At 41.3% G+C, this 20,335-nt stretch overlaps 1 protein-coding gene across 1 annotated transcript; it reads right to left on the bottom strand.

Moving 5' to 3' along the window:
- Window positions 1–1,897: 1,897 nt before the first annotated feature.
- On the bottom strand, window positions 1,898–19,224 carry FOXN1 (forkhead box N1). The gene is made up of 8 exons (XM_068210441.1): window positions 19,085–19,224; window positions 17,046–17,549; window positions 14,897–15,007; window positions 11,050–11,177; window positions 10,188–10,284; window positions 5,308–5,515; window positions 4,097–4,624; window positions 1,898–2,173 (listed from the first exon to the last, which is right to left on the bottom strand). The coding sequence occupies exons 1-8, from the start codon at window positions 19,202–19,204 to the stop codon at window positions 1,920–1,922; spliced, it is 1,950 nt and encodes a 649-aa protein (XP_068066542.1). The 5' UTR covers window positions 19,205–19,224; the 3' UTR covers window positions 1,898–1,919.
- Between the last annotated feature and the right edge of the window lie 1,111 nt (window positions 19,225–20,335).

The raw sequence follows: 20,335 nt of genomic DNA, 5'->3' as shown, positions 1-20,335 counted from the left end.
ATATATTCATAATATATTTATAACTATATAAATATATTCATAATTTTATATAGTTATAGTTATATTTTAATTTATAGTTATATAGTTATATACTGTTTAGCAGCTTTATACTCACTACTTGCTTTAGACTTACCATAATATTCACATTTCTAATAATGTGTCATACTTAACTTTTTCTGCATTTCTTTATCCAAGTCTTAAGATGGCAAAAAACTGATTCCCCCACCTCTAATATGTTTGCATAACTCTCATCCTGCTGTTTTTTTTTTTTTTTTTTATTCCTGGAGCAGCTTGGCCAACCTGGCTGCATTTCTTCAGCTCCTTATTCTCTTTGCAGGAAGAGGAGCTGGCGTCAAGCGAGGATTTCTTGGTGGTTGCGTGAGAGATTACAAAGCTGCATCACGTGTGTTCCTCCTAAATCTCCTTTATCCATCTGCCCCTAATCTGATTTTAAGTCTGGACTAGTAGGAAAGGTGAGGGTGTAGCTTTAGGCCTTGGTTTGGGCAGAGCTCCCACCTTGCTGGGAGACAGCGGCCAGTTAAACCCCTGTGTCTTTATTTTAACAATTTCATCTCCTTTGTTCCATCCTTGAGAATCCCTCCTTGCTTTCTCGTGGTCTAAATCACCCAAGCTGACTCAAGTTTTAACCTCCTTGGTTTAGTCTGAGTTTACATCATCTGTGAATGGAGATCAGAGAATCCCACAATGGGTTGGGTTGGAAGGAACCTTGGAGATGACCCAGTGCCACCCCCTGCCATGGGCAGGGACACCTTCCACTGTCCCAGATTGTCCCACGCCCCGTCCAACCTGGCCCAGGGATGGGGCAGCCACAGCCTCTCCAGGCAACCTGATATTTTTTTGGATTTCTAGACTATTTTCTATAGTGCTGTTAACTTCCTTCTCCAGCTTACTCTGGGTTTATATTGCATCACTTAAACCAAAATTGTTTTATTCTATTTTATTCTATTTTTCTACTTTTTTATTCCAGCTTTGTGGAAAATCAGAGGGAGAAGGTTGTTCCTGAAAAACTGGCCTAAAGTTTAGCTCACAGTAGGAGCCTAGTGCAAGATTTTGCTCAGCATCACAAGAAGCCCCGCTGGAGGTATCAGTTAAAACACAGATACTCTCTGGATTGGGCCAACTGCAATTTCTCTTCTTTTTTATTACCATTAAAAAATATGGCTGAATAATTCATGTTAATGTTTAGTTTACGTGACAAAAGATAAGAGGTATGAATGGGAATAATTTCCAGCCAAGTAAAAATTCTACTAAATAGTTTTGTTCTTTTTTATTAAAAAAGCAGAGTTTAAAATTTCTTTTTAAATACAGTAAAACTTTGATATTTTCCACGGAAGTATATTTGTTGCTTTGGTTTAGTCTGTCAGCAGCTTGTCATTTATCTTCTAATACTTGCAGAATTTTCAGTTCACGTTTACCAAAACCCAGGACTTCTTTCAAGGGGACTATAAAGGTTTTAATAGGTAGATTTTATATTTTGAGTGGTCTATAGTGGATGTTGTTGCCATCAGTGGCTCCAAGAAATAAGTTAAATTGTTGTGTGCTGTGAGTTCTGTGTTCATTTGCAAGCAGCTTTTGTTAAAGAAAAAAAAGAAAGAAAAGGAAAAAAAAAGGTCAAGAATTTGTTTTCCTCTTATTTCTGGAAGACGAAGAAGATGAGTAGCTTGATAAAATGGCGTTGACAAGTTCAGCTGTTAACCATATCCTCTTTAAATAATATTTTAATTTTTTTTTTCTATTTTTTTTAAAATATCTGTCTGTAGAAAATCATCATAGTAAAGCTACATATCCTGCGGGCAAGTTCTGGGAAAGAAAAGGATAAAATTCATATTCCCGTTGGCGCTGCCATCACTGAGCCAGGGCGGTGTGCGATGGTTAGGGCGATGCTTTTGGGCTGTGGTTCACATCAAGGCGATGGGTTTGGAGCCGGGGTTGCTCAGGTAGGAAGGGGACACCGTGTCCAGCTCCATGAAGGCGGAGTAGAGCGTGGTGAGCTGCAGCTCCGGCGCGCTCCCATGCGCGCTCCCGTGCGCGCTGGGGACGCTGCCGCCGCTCTCCAGCTGGCAGTGCGAGGGAAAACACTGCGGGGATGATGAAATGAGGACAAGGGGATCCACGGCCAGGCTGTCATCTTTCAGCTCCTCCCAAAGATTCCCTGCAATAAAAAAAAAACCCACAACCCCCATGTTGGTTAGCAGATTTGCTGGAATCTTGGATGCTGAGAATTTTCAACTTTCTGTGCTGAAAGGCACAAACCCACAAGAGAACACTACATTTGACCTGAGGCTGTGGAGAAGGATTCCAAAATGGAATTGGAATGACAGAACTGAGATTATGGATGTGTAGCTTGAATAAAAGTGTGTAATATCACAGGGTGGAAAACTTAGACTTTAAGGATTTATATATATATATATATATATAAATATAGGAATAGAGCAATATATATATAGCAGTATATATAGAAGATATCTATATCTACAGCTATATCTATCTATATATATATAAGGTAAGATGGAGGTTTTAGGGTGGTGGCTGCTTGTTCTTCTTCACCTTCTTCTCCATGGGTTTGGGTGGTTTTGTGTAATTGGATAAAAAAGTCCTCATCGTGGACTTCGGGTGGTTGGTTATTGGGTTAAAAGTAAAAATAATTTGGGTGTCATTTCTTAATTGGATAGTTTAGCCTTAAAAGATCTTAGAGAAAGATAATGAGCCATTTTGTAGCTTGTTAGTAGAATGCTGTAGAACTCATGGCTTGTAAGACTGTAATATAGATAAGAAATAATAAACATTTGAGCCTGAACATGGAATACCATCTTCAATCCTGACCTTGACAGAGGCAGAAAAGAAGTTAAAGAATTGACACAGATTGATTCAGATTTATTTATATTTTCTCTCCATATATTTCTTTATATTTGCTTTTGAATCATTGTGTTGCAGGAGATGTTGGTTATTAAATATCTGTGTGTAGGTGATCCTAATCTCTTGGGACTGAGGAAGGGAAGATGTTGTTTAGATGGTTATTATTTGTCTGTCTCCATAAATTTAAATCTGGGAGAAAACAGCGTTAACTTAAGAAAATTATTTCTAAAATTCTGTTAGAAATGTATATTTATGAAGAATATAAGACACCTCAGAAAATATAATTGTTTGGGGTGTAGATGTTATTACTGCCTTGGGAAGAGGGAAAGAGCATCCTTTTTAGTAGAGATGTGGAGTTAATATTGATAAAGGAAAATGCTAACATGTTAATTCAATCAAATTTACTTCTCCTGGTGCCTTTTGCTCCACATTTCTCTTATAAAAATGGCACTAAATAGTTGTGGTTGAGTAGCTTTCAGTTGAAAATAGGTCTGAATTTAAAGAACACATTCTAAAAACTGTATTGCAGTATTTAATATCAGCAATTGTAGCCGGGGGGGGGGGGGGGGAGCAGGAACGTTCTTTACATTCCTGGATGCAAATCTGTAGCTTCCTTGGGAAACTTTTTAAAGATTGAAGGCAAAATTGCATGGTGTTTATATAAAATGTAACCCAAGAAGGTGGGGTCTGTAACAGCGGCGTGGAGATGTGAAAAAAGGGACAGAAATGGGTCTTGTGGAGGTTGGGATGGGATGGGGTGGGATGGGATGGGATGGGGTGGGATGGGATGGGATGGGGTGGGATGGGGTGGGATGGGATGGGCTGGGGTGGGATGGGGTCGGGTGGGGTGGGATGGGGTGGGATGGGGTGGGATGGGGTGGGGTGGGATGGGATGGGATGGGATGGGATGGGATGGGGTGGGATGGGATGGGATGGGGTGGGGTGGGATGGGATGGGGTGGGATGGGGTCGGGTGGGGTGGGATGGGGTGGGATGGGGTGGGATGGGGTGGGGTGGGATGGGATGGGGTGGGATGGGGTGGGGTGGGGTGGGATGGGATGGGATGGGATGGGGTGGGGTGGGATGGGATGGGGTGGGATGGGATGGGATGGGGTCGGGTGGGGTGGGATGGGGTGGGATGGGGTGGGATGGGATGGGATGGGATGGGATGGGAGGTAACAAACCTGACTGTCCAAGATAAAAACACCTCAAACACCTACCTTGGAGATCAAAATCAGTGAGGGATGGATTAAGAGCATCGATGTCATTGCTGAGGTCTCCCTCCTGCAGCAGCGTGTCCTGCACCGTCCTGGCCGGGGAATGCTCGGGCAGCATCTTCATCCCGCAGCTCGGGGGGCTCTGAGCCGGCACTGGGGAATCCTGAGGGATGCTGGGCTGAGTCCGGAGCTGGCTTTGAGCCTCCCCAGCAGGGAACAGGCTCGGAGGCTCGGGCGTGTGCTGCAGCAGCGCGGTGGGGATTTGGGGGAAGCCCTGGGGGGATGTGTAGCATCCGGGCTGCTGCCCCCCCAGCAAAGCGGGCAGGGGGCTCTTGGCGTGCAGAGCTGCCGAGGCGTGGATGCCGTGTAATCCCTGCGGGATCCCCGAGGAGAGCGAGGGCTCGCACAAGGAATGGGATTGCGCTGCCATCTGCCTGGAGAGGGAGGCACCCGCAGCGCCCGTCGGGCTGCAGGACACCAGGGAGGACCGCAGCTTCTCGCTCTTGTCGCCTATCAGGGTGTCAAGCTCTTCTGAAAAACAAGGGGAAAGTCCGTGGCTGACTTGTTCCTGCAAAGCTTGCAGCAGGAATTGTGGTGTCACTCAGGAAATGGGAAGGGAAAATCCATGGCTGATTTATCCCTGCAAAGCTTGCAGCAGGAATTTTGGTGTCACTCAGGAAATGGCAAACAGAAGTGCTAGTTCTTCTATATTAAAAGCTCCAAAGTCTGAAACGTTTTCTTTCAAATTATCGTTGCCAAGTGAGAATGTAATGAATTCCACTTTTAGGTTTAAAGGTTAGATACTTAGCAGTTAATATCAGGTTTTATTTTATATTCTGTATTTCAGCATTCTTTTTGTCACAGAGTGGTTTGGATTGGAAGGGATGTTGAAGATCATCTCGTTCCACCCCCCTGCCATGGACAGGAACACCTCCCACTACACCAAGTTGCTCCAATCCCCATCCAGCCTTGCTTTTTACCTTAAAGTTTAGTGAAATGTCAAGAGAGAATATTTTCTTGGTGAATTTGGAAACACCTACAAAACTAGGTCTACTTTAATTCTGCTTTTTAATTTTTTTACTTGTTTTGCCAACCAGTAAAAAAAATCCTTAAATGCTTTCCTAAATCATGTTTAAATTCTCTTACGGATCTTGGTGAAAGGAAAAATTCTGGGGAGAACTGCTTGAGAGTTAAAACACCAACAAATGACTGACCTGGCTTTGCCATACTTTTCCTCACAGCAACTGGGTCTTTCCTCTTCCATTTCTGAAGCTCCTCCTGCATCTTGTCAATCTTGGCTGGATTCAGAGCCCACAAACAGCCCTTTCGAGAAGAATTCCCTGACTTGTTCTCAACTTTCTCAAAGCACTTATTCAAAGATAAGTTGTGGCGCACGGAATTCTTCCAACCATCTGGAGCTGTCTGGAGAAACAAACCCAATGTAAGAACAGAACTTCAAGCTAAAAAAGAAAATAAAATTAAAAATGTATATATGTATAAATATAACTCTGTTTTGACTGGTGAGGTTACAAGAAATGCTGTTTAAGTTTGTACCTTCTGCAGTGAGAAATTTGTACATTAGAGGGAAGCCACAAGAATGTTACAGTCATGTTGTGTGGGAAGAGAGGGATCAGATTGAAATAGTAACTGATCTTCTAAGCAAAAAGGTTGTCAGAGACCTGCTGGATCTTTAAGAGTGAATTTGCACATCACAAGAATTTAGTGTGTAAAAATTCATGTTCTGGGACTAACCAGAAATCGATCAGAATCTATTTTAGAACACCTAGAAATATTTCCAACTATTCATTAAAGTACCATGTGCTGCCTGGGCTCAAATTCAGTGTCCAGGCAGACTCAAAGTGATTTCTCATGCTACTGTAGGTGTAACTTTGTGTGCTGGCCAATTACATAACCAAATGGTTTAATCACAAGCCCTCCAGATGAGATACAGGTTTCCACAGCTGATCACTCATCTCTGTGCTTTGCATTTACCTTTAACTCAGCAGTAGAAGCTGGAAGGTTCTTTAAACTGGATCATTAAAATGATTCTTTTCTTTTTGCTAAAAAATCCTCATATTTTCTTTTCAATTTCTCATAAGAATTGCAGGAAATGAAACAGCTCTCTGAAATGTGGGGAAGTTGTCTCTGGCTATTGATTCATATTCATGGATGCAAATATTTGTCATCATAACTGTTTATATCAAGCAGAGAATTATTGAACAGAGAGCACAAAAAATAAATGTGGGTTTGCACAGTCTTTTCTAAAATGTTAAAAATTAGAATTTCCCTCTTAGGTTCATTAATTTTTTCCCATTTTTACCTTTTATTACTAGGATCCTTCTGTCATAGAAAGCCAGATTTTTGATAGTTTGATAATTTCTTTAATCATTGCCTAGTCCATCAGACTTCCTCTTAGACCATCTTTTATAAATGGATCTGAGCGCATTTTGGCTTTCACCTGGCAGACTGTGAATTTTGAACATACTTTGATGAAATTATTTCATCTGGATTTAAATTTTGTACATGCTTTTATAAGGAACGTAAAACCTGTTGTTTTGTAGCTTGTAAAGAACTATTGTGTGGATTAAGGCATTAAAAGCCTTATTGATGAGATGAGGGTCAAATTTAATACTCACTTTCTTCATTAAAAATATTAAATAAATTTAATACTCACTTTCTTCATTAAAAAAATAAAATAGGTGTGGGATTAAATACATACTATTTACTAAAAGAGAAACTATTTTCCCTTCAGAGCATCAGAGCTTCTTCCATTTCAGCCCACCTGATGTCAGCATTTCACTATCCTGGCTCATGGGTGAGACAACACAAATTGTAACAGAAAGGAAGAGGAGAGGAGAGGAGAGGAGAGGAGAGGAGAGGAGAGGAGAGGAGAGGAGAGGAGAGGAGAGGAGAGGAGAGAAGAGAAGAGAAGAGAAGAGAAGAGAAGAGAAGAGAAGAGAAGAGAAGAGAAGAGAAGAGAAGAGAAGAGAAGAGAAGAGAAGAGAAGAGAAGAGAAGAGAAGAGAAAAGAGAAGAGAAGAGACTTCAAACCTTTAAAATCTTTTCTGCCACAGGGTCATACTAAAAACGACAAATCAGTTTTTTCTCCCTTGCAGATAATATTCAAGTAACTTTCTGGTAGTTCCAAAAGTGAATAAAACTGTTCCTCCCAGGTAAATTGTGTATTTAGCTACTGAGCAAGCTGACCTGGAAGAATATTCCTGTTTCTTGCCCTGCACACGGGCTCCACACAGCCCTGTGTACCTAGACAGGATAATTGGTGTTTCTGCTCAGATGGGAGCGGCACGGGCTTCTCGGAGGTTTTCAGAACGTGTGGGGGTGTAAATTAGGAGATGGTTTTAGAAACTGTACAAGCAAAAAGTACATGGATTGATTTTGGAGCCTGCTGCCGGGAGCTGAGCAGGTTCTTGCATTAAACTTGGGATTGCTGAGATGTGAGAATTCATTTGCCCAGGTAGGGCTTAACACCCTGAGTGTGTTAAAAGAAAAAAACACCAGTTTTTAAAGCAGGTGTGATTGTTAAATGAACAAACTTTGGCTGCTGGGGTTGCTCTTGAGTAGCTGGAATCTCTTTGCTGTGGCTGATTTTGGCAATCACTGCGTTCAGCACGGTGGGGATGCAAGTGCAGAATCATAAAATCAGCTGGGGAATCCCAGAATCACTGAGGTGGGAAAAGCCTTCTGAGGCCACCGAGTCTGGCCACTGACACTGCCAAGGCCACCACCAATCCATGTCCCCAGGTGCCACATCTACAACACCGGAGCACTTCCATCACACCACCGACCTTTCTGCCCCCTTGGCCCACTGGCAATAACTCCAATTAAAAAGATTAAAGCTTTCTGTTAGACTCACTAATCACTACAAAAAAAAAAAAAAAAAAAAAAAAGGAGAAAATTATTGTCCAGCCCCACTGATCCTGACCAGCTCTTGAAGTTTACAGAGTTCAGTGATCTTGCAAAACCCTTTCTCTTTAAATCTAGGTCTCAAGAGAAGGGAGAGGTACATCAAAGACTAATTCAACTTTAGCTGTGTAGATTTTTTTTTTTTAAGGACGTAGGAGTTGGATTGCTCTGTTTCAACTAGAAATGAGATTGTTGCATCATAGAAACTAAATTTGCTGTGGCAGCGAATCCCAGTTAATTTGACTCGGGCTTGTCATGTCTCCCAGCAAGGCTCTGTGTGCACTTGCTCTCTTTTTCTCTCCAACCTAAATTGCTTCCCCTCTCCCTGTTGTATCCTGCTTTTTAGTGAGCTCTGGTAGCAGCAGCAAAATGTTCTTTCCTGATTTTGATGTGATTTTATTTGCGGAAGACTCTCCAAAAGCAGGGAGGATGGAGGGTATTATTTTTTGCCATATATTGGTAATTCTCTGCTGTAAAGACCAGAGGCAGACAGGGATTGATGACTGTAAATGTAATATCTTATTGCTTATTCTCCCCTGGTTATTTTAAGGACGTTACAGTCAAATACATTTGGTGGCATTTGTAAGTAAAATGCAAAAATAAAGCTGCTAAAAAATAGGGAATGTTTGGGTAGTACCTGCTGCACTATTCTTTTCCTACAGCAGTAACCACATTCTCATCAGTTTTTAAATGAATTTAAAAAAAAATACATGAGGTTCTGAAAAACCAGGAAGGACCAGGATTAGTGACACCTGGCAGAGCCACAGTCCTTAGTCTGAGGGATTCTGCCCATGCTGGCAGCAGCAGCATTTGGTTTAAAGCTGCTGATAAATTTTATAATCAATTGTATTGTAAGACAACAGAGAATTAATTTCAGTTTGATCTGATAAATAAACATGCCTGTAAAAACTATCAGTAATATTCACACCTCTCTGCTTGAAACTCTTGCTATTTTCCTGTGGATTCCACTGGGATTTCTAATGGTAGATTTCTTTTTTTTTTTTCTCCCTTCTCTTGCTTGTAAAAAATGATGGAGTAGTTAGTGATTCCTTTGGAAGGAAACCTGGGAGTACAGGAGTGTGGATCCTGACAATTCTTCCTCTGTGATAATGTGTATTTTTCTCTGATTACTGACACATTCAATCTTTTTTTTTTTTTTTTTTTTTTTTGGAGTGTGTGTGTGCTCTATTTATCCTCAGTGTCCAAAACCACTGCAAAATTGTATAGGAACATTTATTTTTTGTTATTCTCAGTGTTCCTTTATTACAAATGTTTGAACTGCCTTGCTATGGCTGTTTTCAGTTTGCCTTGATTGCTGCAGGGCTATTTGCAATAGGAAACAGGACAGACTCACTGGCTTTATTTTCATTTTTGGGCCTTGCTCACAGCTGAGCTCACCCACTGTGGACTTCAGTGAGGTGCTTTTGAAGAATCAGCAGAAAAAAAGCCCTGAGTGGAGCAGCACTTGATGATTCCATTACAGCTCTTTCAAAAATCCTAACTAATCCTCCTGCCCTTGGATCCCTGTGCTGACTGAGCACTTCCCAGTGCCATTCCAAGTGTGAGGAGCCATTCCCTCCTTGCAGGGATCCACATTTCAGCAGTGCTGCTGCAAACCATCCACCCTTTCCCTCCCCAGCTCACCATGTCATTATGAGCTTAGTGCCATTATCACACATGACACTTTGCTTTGTACAGGGCATGCAGGAGATGCTGTTGCCCAAGATGAATATCCCAGCTCCAGGATGGAGTGAGATAACCTGGAATCCTCTGCTTCCACACCAGTCTGGAGGTGCTGCTGGTGGCAGAGGAAGCTACAAGACCAGTTCTGCCTGTATTTGAGATCTGAGAGGAAGCAGTGAATGTGTTTTTAAAATTATTTACCCTTTTTATGGGCTGCTGGTGAGGAATGGTCACTGTTACACACCCAAGCTCACAGCTGGAACAGTTCCTAATATCTTTTTGAGTTAAATATGACCACATTTCACATTTCTGCCTAGGTGCAAGAGGCTGGGTAGCTTGTGATCATGAGAGTATGTAGTGTGTAATTGATTTGGTATTAAATCTCCTAAGAAATAATCCCTTTTCATAGCTGGAATCCCATCCCTTATTCCCTCTGCTGACAGATAAGCTTAGAGGGAGATTCCCCTCCCCATCCCTGTGGAACTCACCTTAAAGTAAGGGAAATGTTCCGTCATGAAATTGTAAATCTCACTGACTGGCAAACTCCCTGTCTTGCTGTTTTTGAGAGCCATGAAGATCAGGATGCTTTAGGGAGAGAAAAAAAAAAGCATTTTAGCCTCTTCTGCCTGACTCCTCACAACCAAAAATAGAACATTTTTTGCACTGTGTGTAATGACTCTGACTTTCACTGCCACAGCACAAATACAAAGATAATTTTATGTTTCCAATCCGTTGTTTACAACAATCTCCTTAACTCCTACAGGTAATTCTCCAAGCTCATCTAGAAGATCCAACCTGGATTTAAAATAGAAGAACATAGAAAGTAGAATCAAGACCTTCAAATCCTGCTGGTGTGTAGCTATTGAAGGTTTTGTTTGACTGGTGAAGGCCACAAAGAGAAGCAAACTGACAGTGACAGAGTGATAATTAAAATTTAATTGTCTGATCTACTTTGGGGGCTAAACTGCCATAGCTGATATGTTTTCAAGGCATTTCCTTGCTCAGGTAACTGGGGAAAAATCAGTTTTAATCCAGAACAGAGAACTAAGTAGCAGCAGTCTTGTGCTGATGAAATTCGCAACACTTGAAATTTTGCATTAGAGAAACATGTCCCATTTTTTTTCTTTGTGGGGCGATCAAGACTGTTCCCCTGCTTTTACAACACTTAATTTCTCTGTGCCTTGGCTGGCCCCAGAGTCTGGAACGTTTTGTGATCCACAGGGACAGGACAGAACACCCCGGGAACAAGACAAATAGAGCGAACGTGTTGTTGCAAACGATGCTGGAAACAGGCCAGGGGTGAACAGGGTATTTCCTGTAAGGTGAGGGCTTGGAAAAATATTGGATTACCTGTAGGAGTAGATGGGTTTGGGGAACAGAGGCTGCTGAGATTCTTGGCTGCTTTGAGGAGCAATCCTTTGGTAGGGGTAGTGCGAGGAAGCGATGTAAGTCACGGGGTAGCTGCCTCCTGAGGGGTACTGGGGGGACAGCAGAAATGTTATTTGCTTTAGCAACAAGCTCCCAAAAATATTCCCTAATAACAGCATTATTTCTGAGGCTATCGTATGAGAAAAAGTATTTTCTTCTTTACTGCGTGCTCTGTGAAAATTGTGAGGAGCTGTGTCCTATTAATTGTCCCCAGAGAATCCTTAATTTTATAGCCCTAGAGCTTATCTCCCTCCAGCCATCTCTTTTGAAGTATTTCAGCCTGCTCAGCCTCCCCTGAACATGCACACAAAGAATGAATGATGTCATTTTATTGACATTAAAACCCCAAACCACCAGAATAAAAACTTCAATGTTTACATTAGAAAAATCATTTGAGGAAGTAAATCTGCTAAAAATGAAGGAAGAAACAAGGAGGTTTTGCCTGAGCCTTATTTGGGTTTGTTGCTAATTTTTTTTTGTTGCTTTTTTCTTTAGGTGGAGAGGCAAAAATTGAAAGCAGATAATATTTGCTCCTAAGGGAATAGCATCCCAAAATCTCTGTTAAAATTGCTGTTACTGTGCAAGGCAGGGAAAAAAAACAGCAAACAACAACAAGAACTTTAATGGATGCACCAGAATATATTTAAGATGAATGTATTATTATGGAATAAGTCAGTGATGTCATTCCAGGGGTCAGGAGAGCAGCATATGAGACATTTTTGGGGTGGTTTCACACTGCCTGTCTCGTGCTGAAGCTGTTGGGCTGTTCCCTGTCTGTTCCTTTCACAGTCAAATCCAAGGAAAAGACTTCTCCACAGGGCCAGGAGTTCGTGTGCTGTTAAGCACCACCTCGAGTGACTTTTCCACTCCATTTTCTCTAACAGAATGCTGAAAAGAATAGCCAGGACCCCTAAAATCAGACAATATTGATGCCACTCTTGCCCTTGCCCTGGGACCAGCCACAGAAGCTCCCTGAGGAATGCTGACCTATCTCTCCAGCAGATCTCTAAGCCTGTCCCAAGACACATGACAGTGACGGGATCACCAGGATAAAAAACCAGGTGAAAGATAAGATGATCCACACAGACAGCCTGGATTGCACCACAGTATCCATAGATTTGTTCTCAATTTTTTAATGCAGCACTTGGTCTTTTTCTTTCCTGAATATTCCGCGTTTTTCTTCTTCAAATTACATTTAAACCTGCTGCAAAGAGACTTTCAGGAGCAAAGGAACATGGTGGTAAGGTAAGATAACATCAGCTGGCTCTCTGGGAGAGAGGAATTTCTGCCTCTTCCAGATGAATCTTTCCAGATGCCAGGGGTGAGGACATGGCCAAAATTAGGAGTCCTGTCACATGCTATTAAAAAATCTACCTGGATGCCTTCCCTGGTACTCAAAGGTTGCTGAGCCCTGTCCTGGTGTTTCACTGCTCAGCTCCAGCACGTGCCATGAGGTTTGTGTGGTTCCTCTGGGAAATGATCATGTAGCTCTCAAGACTCATTGGGAAAAATCCCTTGGACATCTTAGTTTCTAATTCCAATTCCTTTACTTTTTTGGATCAATAGTTTTGATTGCTCTTGGTCTTTGTCCCCTTAAAACAGCAAAAGATTCACAGTTTATTTATTTATTCTGTACTCTGAATAATTAATGTCATTTTCTCTGTAATTTTATGCTGGCTGCTGTTTGCTTTTATCTTTCTAACACTGAACTGCCTGAAATGGAATGTGGAAAACCAGACTGAATAGACTCAGTTGTTTGCATGATGGAAGAAATGAAATGTACATAATTAATCATGTTCTGCCTTGTTAAACCAAATATTGGGCACAATTAGAGTCTCCAGAGCAGCTGTGAACTAATTTTTGTGTGCACTGTGGTGCTCCCTGCCTTGTGCACTGGCTGCAGATTTTTCCCCAAGACTAGAAAACCAGGCAATTCCTACAATAATTCTGATTTTTATTGGTCTGGGTGGCTCTTTGAAAGGAAACAACCCTAAGATAGGGCTGTTTTTGATGTCAGCATGAAAGGCCAGAGCTGGGCGTTTTAGGGATTATTTCTGTTTTATTGGTTCCACGAGTCCTTTTTGAGGGAAGGGAGGCTGGAATGACAGGCTGGAGCTGGTTTGACAGTCTCCCATGGCATGAAAGGTGTTTTATGGTGGGTGGGTGAGTGACTCCAGCCAGTGTCTGCTGCTCATTCGGGTCAGTAATCACTCATTTTTCTCCTGACTCACCACTGCTGTTGTGTCCAGCAAAGGGGAAGATGAGGCTGTTTTATCATCTGGACAAAATTAATGAAGGGGCTGAATCCCTCTCATCCCTCTAATGGAAACTGAGGCTCAGTTGGAACATCCTTCACTCCAGGGCCCGTTCTCCAGAGTGGAACTTCCTTGCAGTGATTGAACTTGCACTGCCCCATTCCAGTTGGAAATATAAAGAGTTAATGATGGGGCTGCTCCAGGCAGGAGAGGTTATTCCACTTTTCTCACTGCATGCTGTGCTCTTTTCATTTTCCAGTGTGTGATCATGGCACAGGGATAGCAATTCTGCCTCTTTTACCTAATGGGGTTATTATAATTTTTTTTAATATTTTTTTTTAAATTTTATTTTATTCCTGAGCAGTAGAACACATTGCCAGACTTTTTCTATATTAACATTAAAGACAGGTATTGAAAAGTCTGACAGAAACCTGCTGCACTGCAGAGATTTGTCCCAGTGCCAGCCTGCAGGTGGATGGAGGATTTTCCTCTTGCTGCCTGTTGGATCTTGCCTGGCAGCTCCCAGGAGCTTTAAATCTGGAGCTTTTTGGAATGTGATCAGTATAGAAACAGCACTGGTATCAAATCAGCAGGGACAAGGGAAAGGTGCCTGCTGCAGAATGGATAAAGAAATTAAGAATATTCCATGAATTCACAAGTTAAGTGAGGTTTCTGCACACAGAAATGGCATTTTTATAGTGAGTGAGATATATGGAGCTGTGATATATCCACAATAGTTTATAAATGCAGCAGAGCTTTTTTTTTGGCACCATTTGGGACCATTTTCTTCTAAAATAACAATAATGGATTTTTAAGTTAGGACGGTAGTGCAATATCACATTTCCTTTTATTATGTTCAAATTATATTTGTATTTGTATATGTATTTGTGTTTATATTTATATTTATATTTATATTTATACTTGTACTTATATTTTCATTTATTTTTATTTTAATTTTTGTCAGTTATGCTTCAGCTGAATGATTTTTCTCTGGGGATGCTGTAAGAGGCAAAAGGTTTCAAAAGAAATGTGTGTGCCATCAAGCACAAGGAAAGTGAACATCATTTTGCTGTTCCAATTTTACTTTAAAATATTTTTCTATATTACGTCTGAATTTTAACAATCTATTCAGGTTTGCTTTTTTTTTTCCCTGAAGTTAAAGCACAATTAATTAAGATCCTGAAATATCAAGAGTTATATTAATAATTTATCTGGTGCCAAAGCAAATTTTCTGAAGTTTAATGGTGAAAATATAAATATGCAGAACTAAGATTCCATTTCCACAAGTTTTGGGTTTTTTGCTTCTTTTTCTTAATGACCACCTTAAATTGCATTTAGCTGTGGTTCTTTTTAGATCTTATCCTCATAAACTGAATGTAGGCATATAAACACAGCCCTGCAAACCCGCAAATTTAAAGATACTTTAAATCCTTTAAAAAAATTATTTTTACCACAATTATTGTACCATTTGAGTGCTAAAAATCCAGGGATTTTGGTGCACCAGCAGTACTGACCTGATGGAAAGGGTGTGAGGAGCAATACATCTGCTGCACCTGGGGCTGGTAGCAATACAAACCAGGCTGCCCTTCCAGGGGGGATGTCCTGAGCTTCATGTCTGAATCCTGCTGCAAAATAGTCAAGGAAGGAGTAATTAGAGAAAAGAGCTAAATTTAAAAGAGGATAATTAGCCACTGTCTGGATTTGCCTTCGTTATGTTGAATTTTTGGGGCTTGTGTTGTAGTAAGGGTTATAGAAAATATAAAAATATATCTATATCTATATAAATATATATAATAGAAGTTGGGTTATGTTTTAATGGTGCAAATCTGGGGATGAGCCATCCCTGGAAGTGGCCAAGGCCAGGCTGGAGCACCCTGGGGCAGTGGAAGGTGTCCCTGCCATGGCAGGAGGTGACACTGGATAATCTTGAAGGTCCCTTCCAACCCAAACCACCCCGTGATTCCATGAAGACATGAACCAGCTCCTGCATTTCCATAATTACAACTTGAAAAAAGGAGCTCCCAGGCCACATTCCATGCAAAGAGCAATTCAGAAAACGTCAGGCTCTGTTTGTATTTTTATTTTTTTTCCTCCCTGCACACACAAACCACACACTCCAGCTTTCATTCCGGAGTGTGCACAAGTGTCTCTCTCGTTTTCCATTCTCCCTGATTTTATCTTGCTGGCTGGCAGTGCCTCCAGCTGCCTCTGGAATTTTGGCATTAGCTGGAGGGTGAGGTCTGTAATGTACAGGAAAGAGGTGGCAGAGAAAAATCACACTGGGCTGGCTACTGGGTTCAACCAAGATGCAGGAAATGTGTGAAAATGGAGGAATTCAGTGAGAAACTTGCTTTTCCAAGAATCCAATAGCATTTTTCCTTCTGCTTTAAAACATGGCCAGCTTTTATGGCATTTTAGTCTGTCTAAAAAATAGTAATAAATAAATATATATACACAGTATTTCTTATATATGTTTTATATATCATGCATGTGGTATATCTAATAAATATAAAAATATCCAGTATTTTTATGTTGTATTATTAGAAGCACAAATTAGACCTGGTTTGACATTCACTACTAATAAATATCGGTGTTACCTTGGTGACCACCAGATGAAGATTTTCAGAAATCCCAACTTTCCAGCAGCATGGAAGTGATTTAAAAGTGGGAAGTTGGGTGCTGGCAGGACCCAACAGGGAGTAGCTACACCTGCTTGTAAAGGGCTCCTGCAGTGCTGCCTTTGCATCCTGCACATCCTGCAGCCCAGGGATTTGGGAAGAAAATGGGAATTTTTTTTTTTTTTTTTTTTGCCAGCTGCTCATAGGTTTTGCAGCACTGAACTCCTCTGACCTAGATGAGTGTTTATCCAGGAAATAAGAGATTTAGATCAATTTCCTCCTTAACCTGGATGGCTTCAATCCCCAGGTATGTTCCCTGACAACATCTCCCCATTCCCTGGTCTTAATCCAATTAAGACTTTTTTTTTTTTTTTTTTTTCATTTGGTAGCCCTGAATTCTTCCTCTCCCAGCCATTTAGAACCAGCTCAGGGCTCTCCTCTGGCAGGAGGAGTTGTTCTTTTTGGCTGCAGGAGATGATCAAGATACACTTTACACCTTGGACCACAGCAGAGATATTGTGGAGATACTGGAGGGTAATTTAATTTGCTTTCCAGGGATCTCTGCTGCCCTAAATAGGCAGTTGCCTCTATCTGGTATTGAAATTAGCCCAGGTAACTTTGCACTGCACATACAAATGTCAGAGCTGATCTTTATTTTTTGGTGGCACTGATGTCTTAGAGTTTTCTATTTGCACTGAGAAAAGTGCAGGTGAGCTGAGGTGTTGGACCAAATCTGCTCCATCCTCATGCTTGAAAACACTGATTTGTGAACTTCTGTCTCTAGAAAACCCCAGCTGATGACAAATCTTGTTGTCAGGGAGCTTTTGGATATTTGGGATTCCTGTACCCCGTCCAATGGAAAATCATTTGTCCTTATGCATCTTTCTGAGGATTGTTTGAGGAAAAGCCCAGAAAACAGAGAACGTGGACAAATAAACATGGATATGTCTAAGCACCAGCATAGCCACACCATAATAAGAAAATACTTCCAAAAGCACATTTTTACCGTTGAAAACAGGGAAAACAACAACAAAACCCCACTGACCATGACCTGAGAGCCGTGCTCCTGCCCCGTGCTGCTGTACTGGAGGCTGTTACACCACGGCTGCTCCGCGGAGATATTTGGGATGTGGGTGGGAAACGCCTCCGGCTCCTCAGCAGCCGCAGATCCCGGGAGGCCCTCGAAGCCATCGATGCTCCTGTGGCTTTTGAAGGGAGAAGCTTCTGGTGGCAGGGCCTGGTGTGCTTCCTGGAAGACATCCTCGCTGATCTGCCTCTTGTAGGGGTGGAAGGGGTTCCTGCTGCTCTTGAGGAAGCGCTCGTAGCTCCCGGCGGTGTTCTCCTCGTAGCTGCACCGCCGGAATTTTTCCGTGCTGAAGGATGCCCTGAATTTGTTCTTGCCACAAGGGATTCCTTGGCTGGCAGGGTACCTCCCCTGGATTGGGTCCTGGGAGGGGGAAGCAGGGCTGGGGCTGTGAGAGGATTCCGAGCTCGTCCTTTCTGTCCTGGTGTCTGGCTCATAGGGTTGGCAGCTGTAACTGGGGTTATCCTGTGACGGGATATTGATATTTGTTTGTTTAAGATTAGGATTTAAGTTTGAGCAAATATGTTATTATTTTCATTGTCTAAGTTATTTATTTATAGAAATTTTAAAATAGAAAATTTATATTTTAATTACATTAAAAGCTTCAGTGGAATATTGACATTTATTTATTTAAGTTTGAGCAAATATGTTATTATTTTCACTATCTAAGTTATTTATTTATAGAAATTTTTAAATTGACATTTATTTATTTAAGGTTCGTATTTTAGATTAAGCAAATATGTTACTATTCTCATTGTCTAAGTTATTTACATAAATTTTAAAATATAAAATTTATATTTTAATGATGTTAAAAGCTTCGATGGAATATTGACATTTATTTAAGGTTAGGATTTAAGTTTGAGCAAATATGTTATTATGCTCATTATCTAAGTTATTTATTTATAGAAATTTTAAAGTATAAAATTTATATTTTAATTACATTACAAATGCATTTTTAATGGTAAGTATGAAATGACCAGTTCTAACCACCTTCATGCAGAGAAGCCCTTAAAAGATCTCGAGGGTTTTGTGGTTGCTTGGTAGCCAAAACTATTCAGCAATTAATTAATAAAAGCAAGGCCAGGTTGGATTGGGCTTCGAGCAGCCTGGGGTAGTCAGTGGCATGGAAGTGGATGATCTTTAAGGTCCCTTCCAACCCCAACCACTTAGAAAACTGAACTTGGAAAACAAGGACACCTTGACTCTCTGGTCTGACCATTTCAGGGAAAAGCTGAGGAAGATTGAGTGATGAAAGATTAAATGACAGGAATGTGATAAGTGCAAGCCTTGTCGCCTGCAAGTTTAGTCAAATAAGCTTGATCTCATCCCCTGATGGGGTTCCAGGCTCCAGATTTGTTGGTGGTTACATCACTTCCCTTCATTAAGGTGGCCACACTCATTTGGAGACACAAGACAGGCTCTGGGCAGACACTCCAACCTTCCTGTCTCATCTCCTCCCTTGCCTTCTGCACTTCAGCAAAGAGAAAACAGCAGCTCCTGAAGTGCTCTTTAATCTGGAGGAGAAAGGCTGGAGCAGGGCTGCAGTCTGGATCCTGGCACTGCAAATATGCATATTTTCCCTGACATCAGGGATGAGTAATTAGTGGGAAGCCTTTGGGAGGACACACATCAGGGTGCTGTGCTCGGGGAGGGGGGAAATGGAATGTCCTGTGCTCCACAAAAAGGCAGACCAGATGATTGAGGGCTCCCTTCCCTCCTTCCCTCTCCAAATCCGAGAAATCCTACAAGGAAAATCGGGATAAATCCAGTTCTTTCTGCAGTGGAACACAGCACAGCTTTCCCAGTCATTTTTAGGAATGCAGCAGAACATTTAGCTGGCGTTTAGGATTAGCTGAGCAGGATAACTCGGGTTTCTACCCTTCAGGAATAAAACTTCCAGTATTTGCTTTGTCACCAGTAGGTTTGGTGAGATTCAGCAAGAGCTGAATGCTGATTCTGATCCATGAGGAAAGAGAACAGGCCTGGGCCAGTTTACTCACACTCTGCTGAACTGGGGATATTGAATCCCCCTGCGCCTTCATGAGGTCCTGCTGGTCCCTTTCCAGAGTGTCCGAAGGAGAAAATTTAATATTGGACTGGTCCTGGAGTAGCGAAACCATCACCAAACCCACGAAGGACAGAAATCCTGTGAAGGCAAAAATCAAATTACAATAAGCAATTTTTAAAATCTGAACTGTGCAACAAACCCCTTGTTGGGTGCAGGTGACTGCACAGGCTTGGATCTGCAGCTGGAGCCACCCTGAGGAATTCCTGATACAGTGGAATTATTTTTTAGCTCCTAAAGAATTGTTCTCTAGATGCAATTCCAATGAAGATGTGGTGCGGGGTTTCTATGGATTCACCACACAATTTTTATAAAAAGAATCACTTTCTTTGTTTTCTCTAGGATCATAAATTAATGAAAATGTATTGTTTTGGGGTTAAGCAAATTTAGGAATGTCACTTTATTGAGAGATTGGGATATAAATGCACTCCATTTGTTTTCAGAGGGACCATATTAAAAAAAAAGGATATTTTTCTATCATTACTCAGACTAATGGTTACAACACACTTATATTTTCACTTTTGTTTTTTATTAGTCCCAATCCCTTCAGCCTTTCTGTTCTGTTTTGCATGACTTAAATGTATCTGAGATATGTAAATAACTTCATCATTCCATCCCTGTTTTTTGTTAGTTGGATCTCCTCTCAAGTTCCCAATCTTTGATCTTTGGATATTAGGAGCCATATCTGATGGTGTTCTTTGGATTAAAAGGAATAAATTTAATCTTCTGGTCTTTTGTTTTCCTTGTTCACTGTAACCTTAGAGTAAAACAAAAGTAGAACATGCATCCTTTTATGTCATGCACCAAGTTTGTAGCTACATGAAGGTGTTCATTCTCAAAATTTTGATTTCAGGTGAACAAATCAGGGGAAGAAAAAGCCACTTTAATTCAAGAGTTAATCTGCCAGGTCTTTGCCACGTGTTAAAATAGCTGTTAGGTAAATATCTAAGGGCTTTGTTAGGTTTGCTTAACAAAGACATATCACCAAAAAATGTGGAAACCTTTTTTTGCCTTTATAGTTCAAAGAGAAATCTGTATTTATGATGAGTAAGACTGCACTGCCCCGGGGGGATGGAGCACAATGGGGCTTGGAAATCAAGCAGGAGACCTGTAGTAATACATCAGGGGAAAAAATGATGTGAGATAGAGTTCAGAAATGTCTCAGGCACAGGCTCTTCTCCCAGTG

Source organism: Anomalospiza imberbis, chromosome 20 (genome assembly GCF_031753505.1).
Source record: "Anomalospiza imberbis isolate Cuckoo-Finch-1a 21T00152 chromosome 20, ASM3175350v1, whole genome shotgun sequence".
NCBI lineage: Eukaryota > Metazoa > Chordata > Aves > Passeriformes > Viduidae > Anomalospiza > Anomalospiza imberbis.
This window is presented reverse-complemented; position numbering and strand designations above follow the sequence as displayed.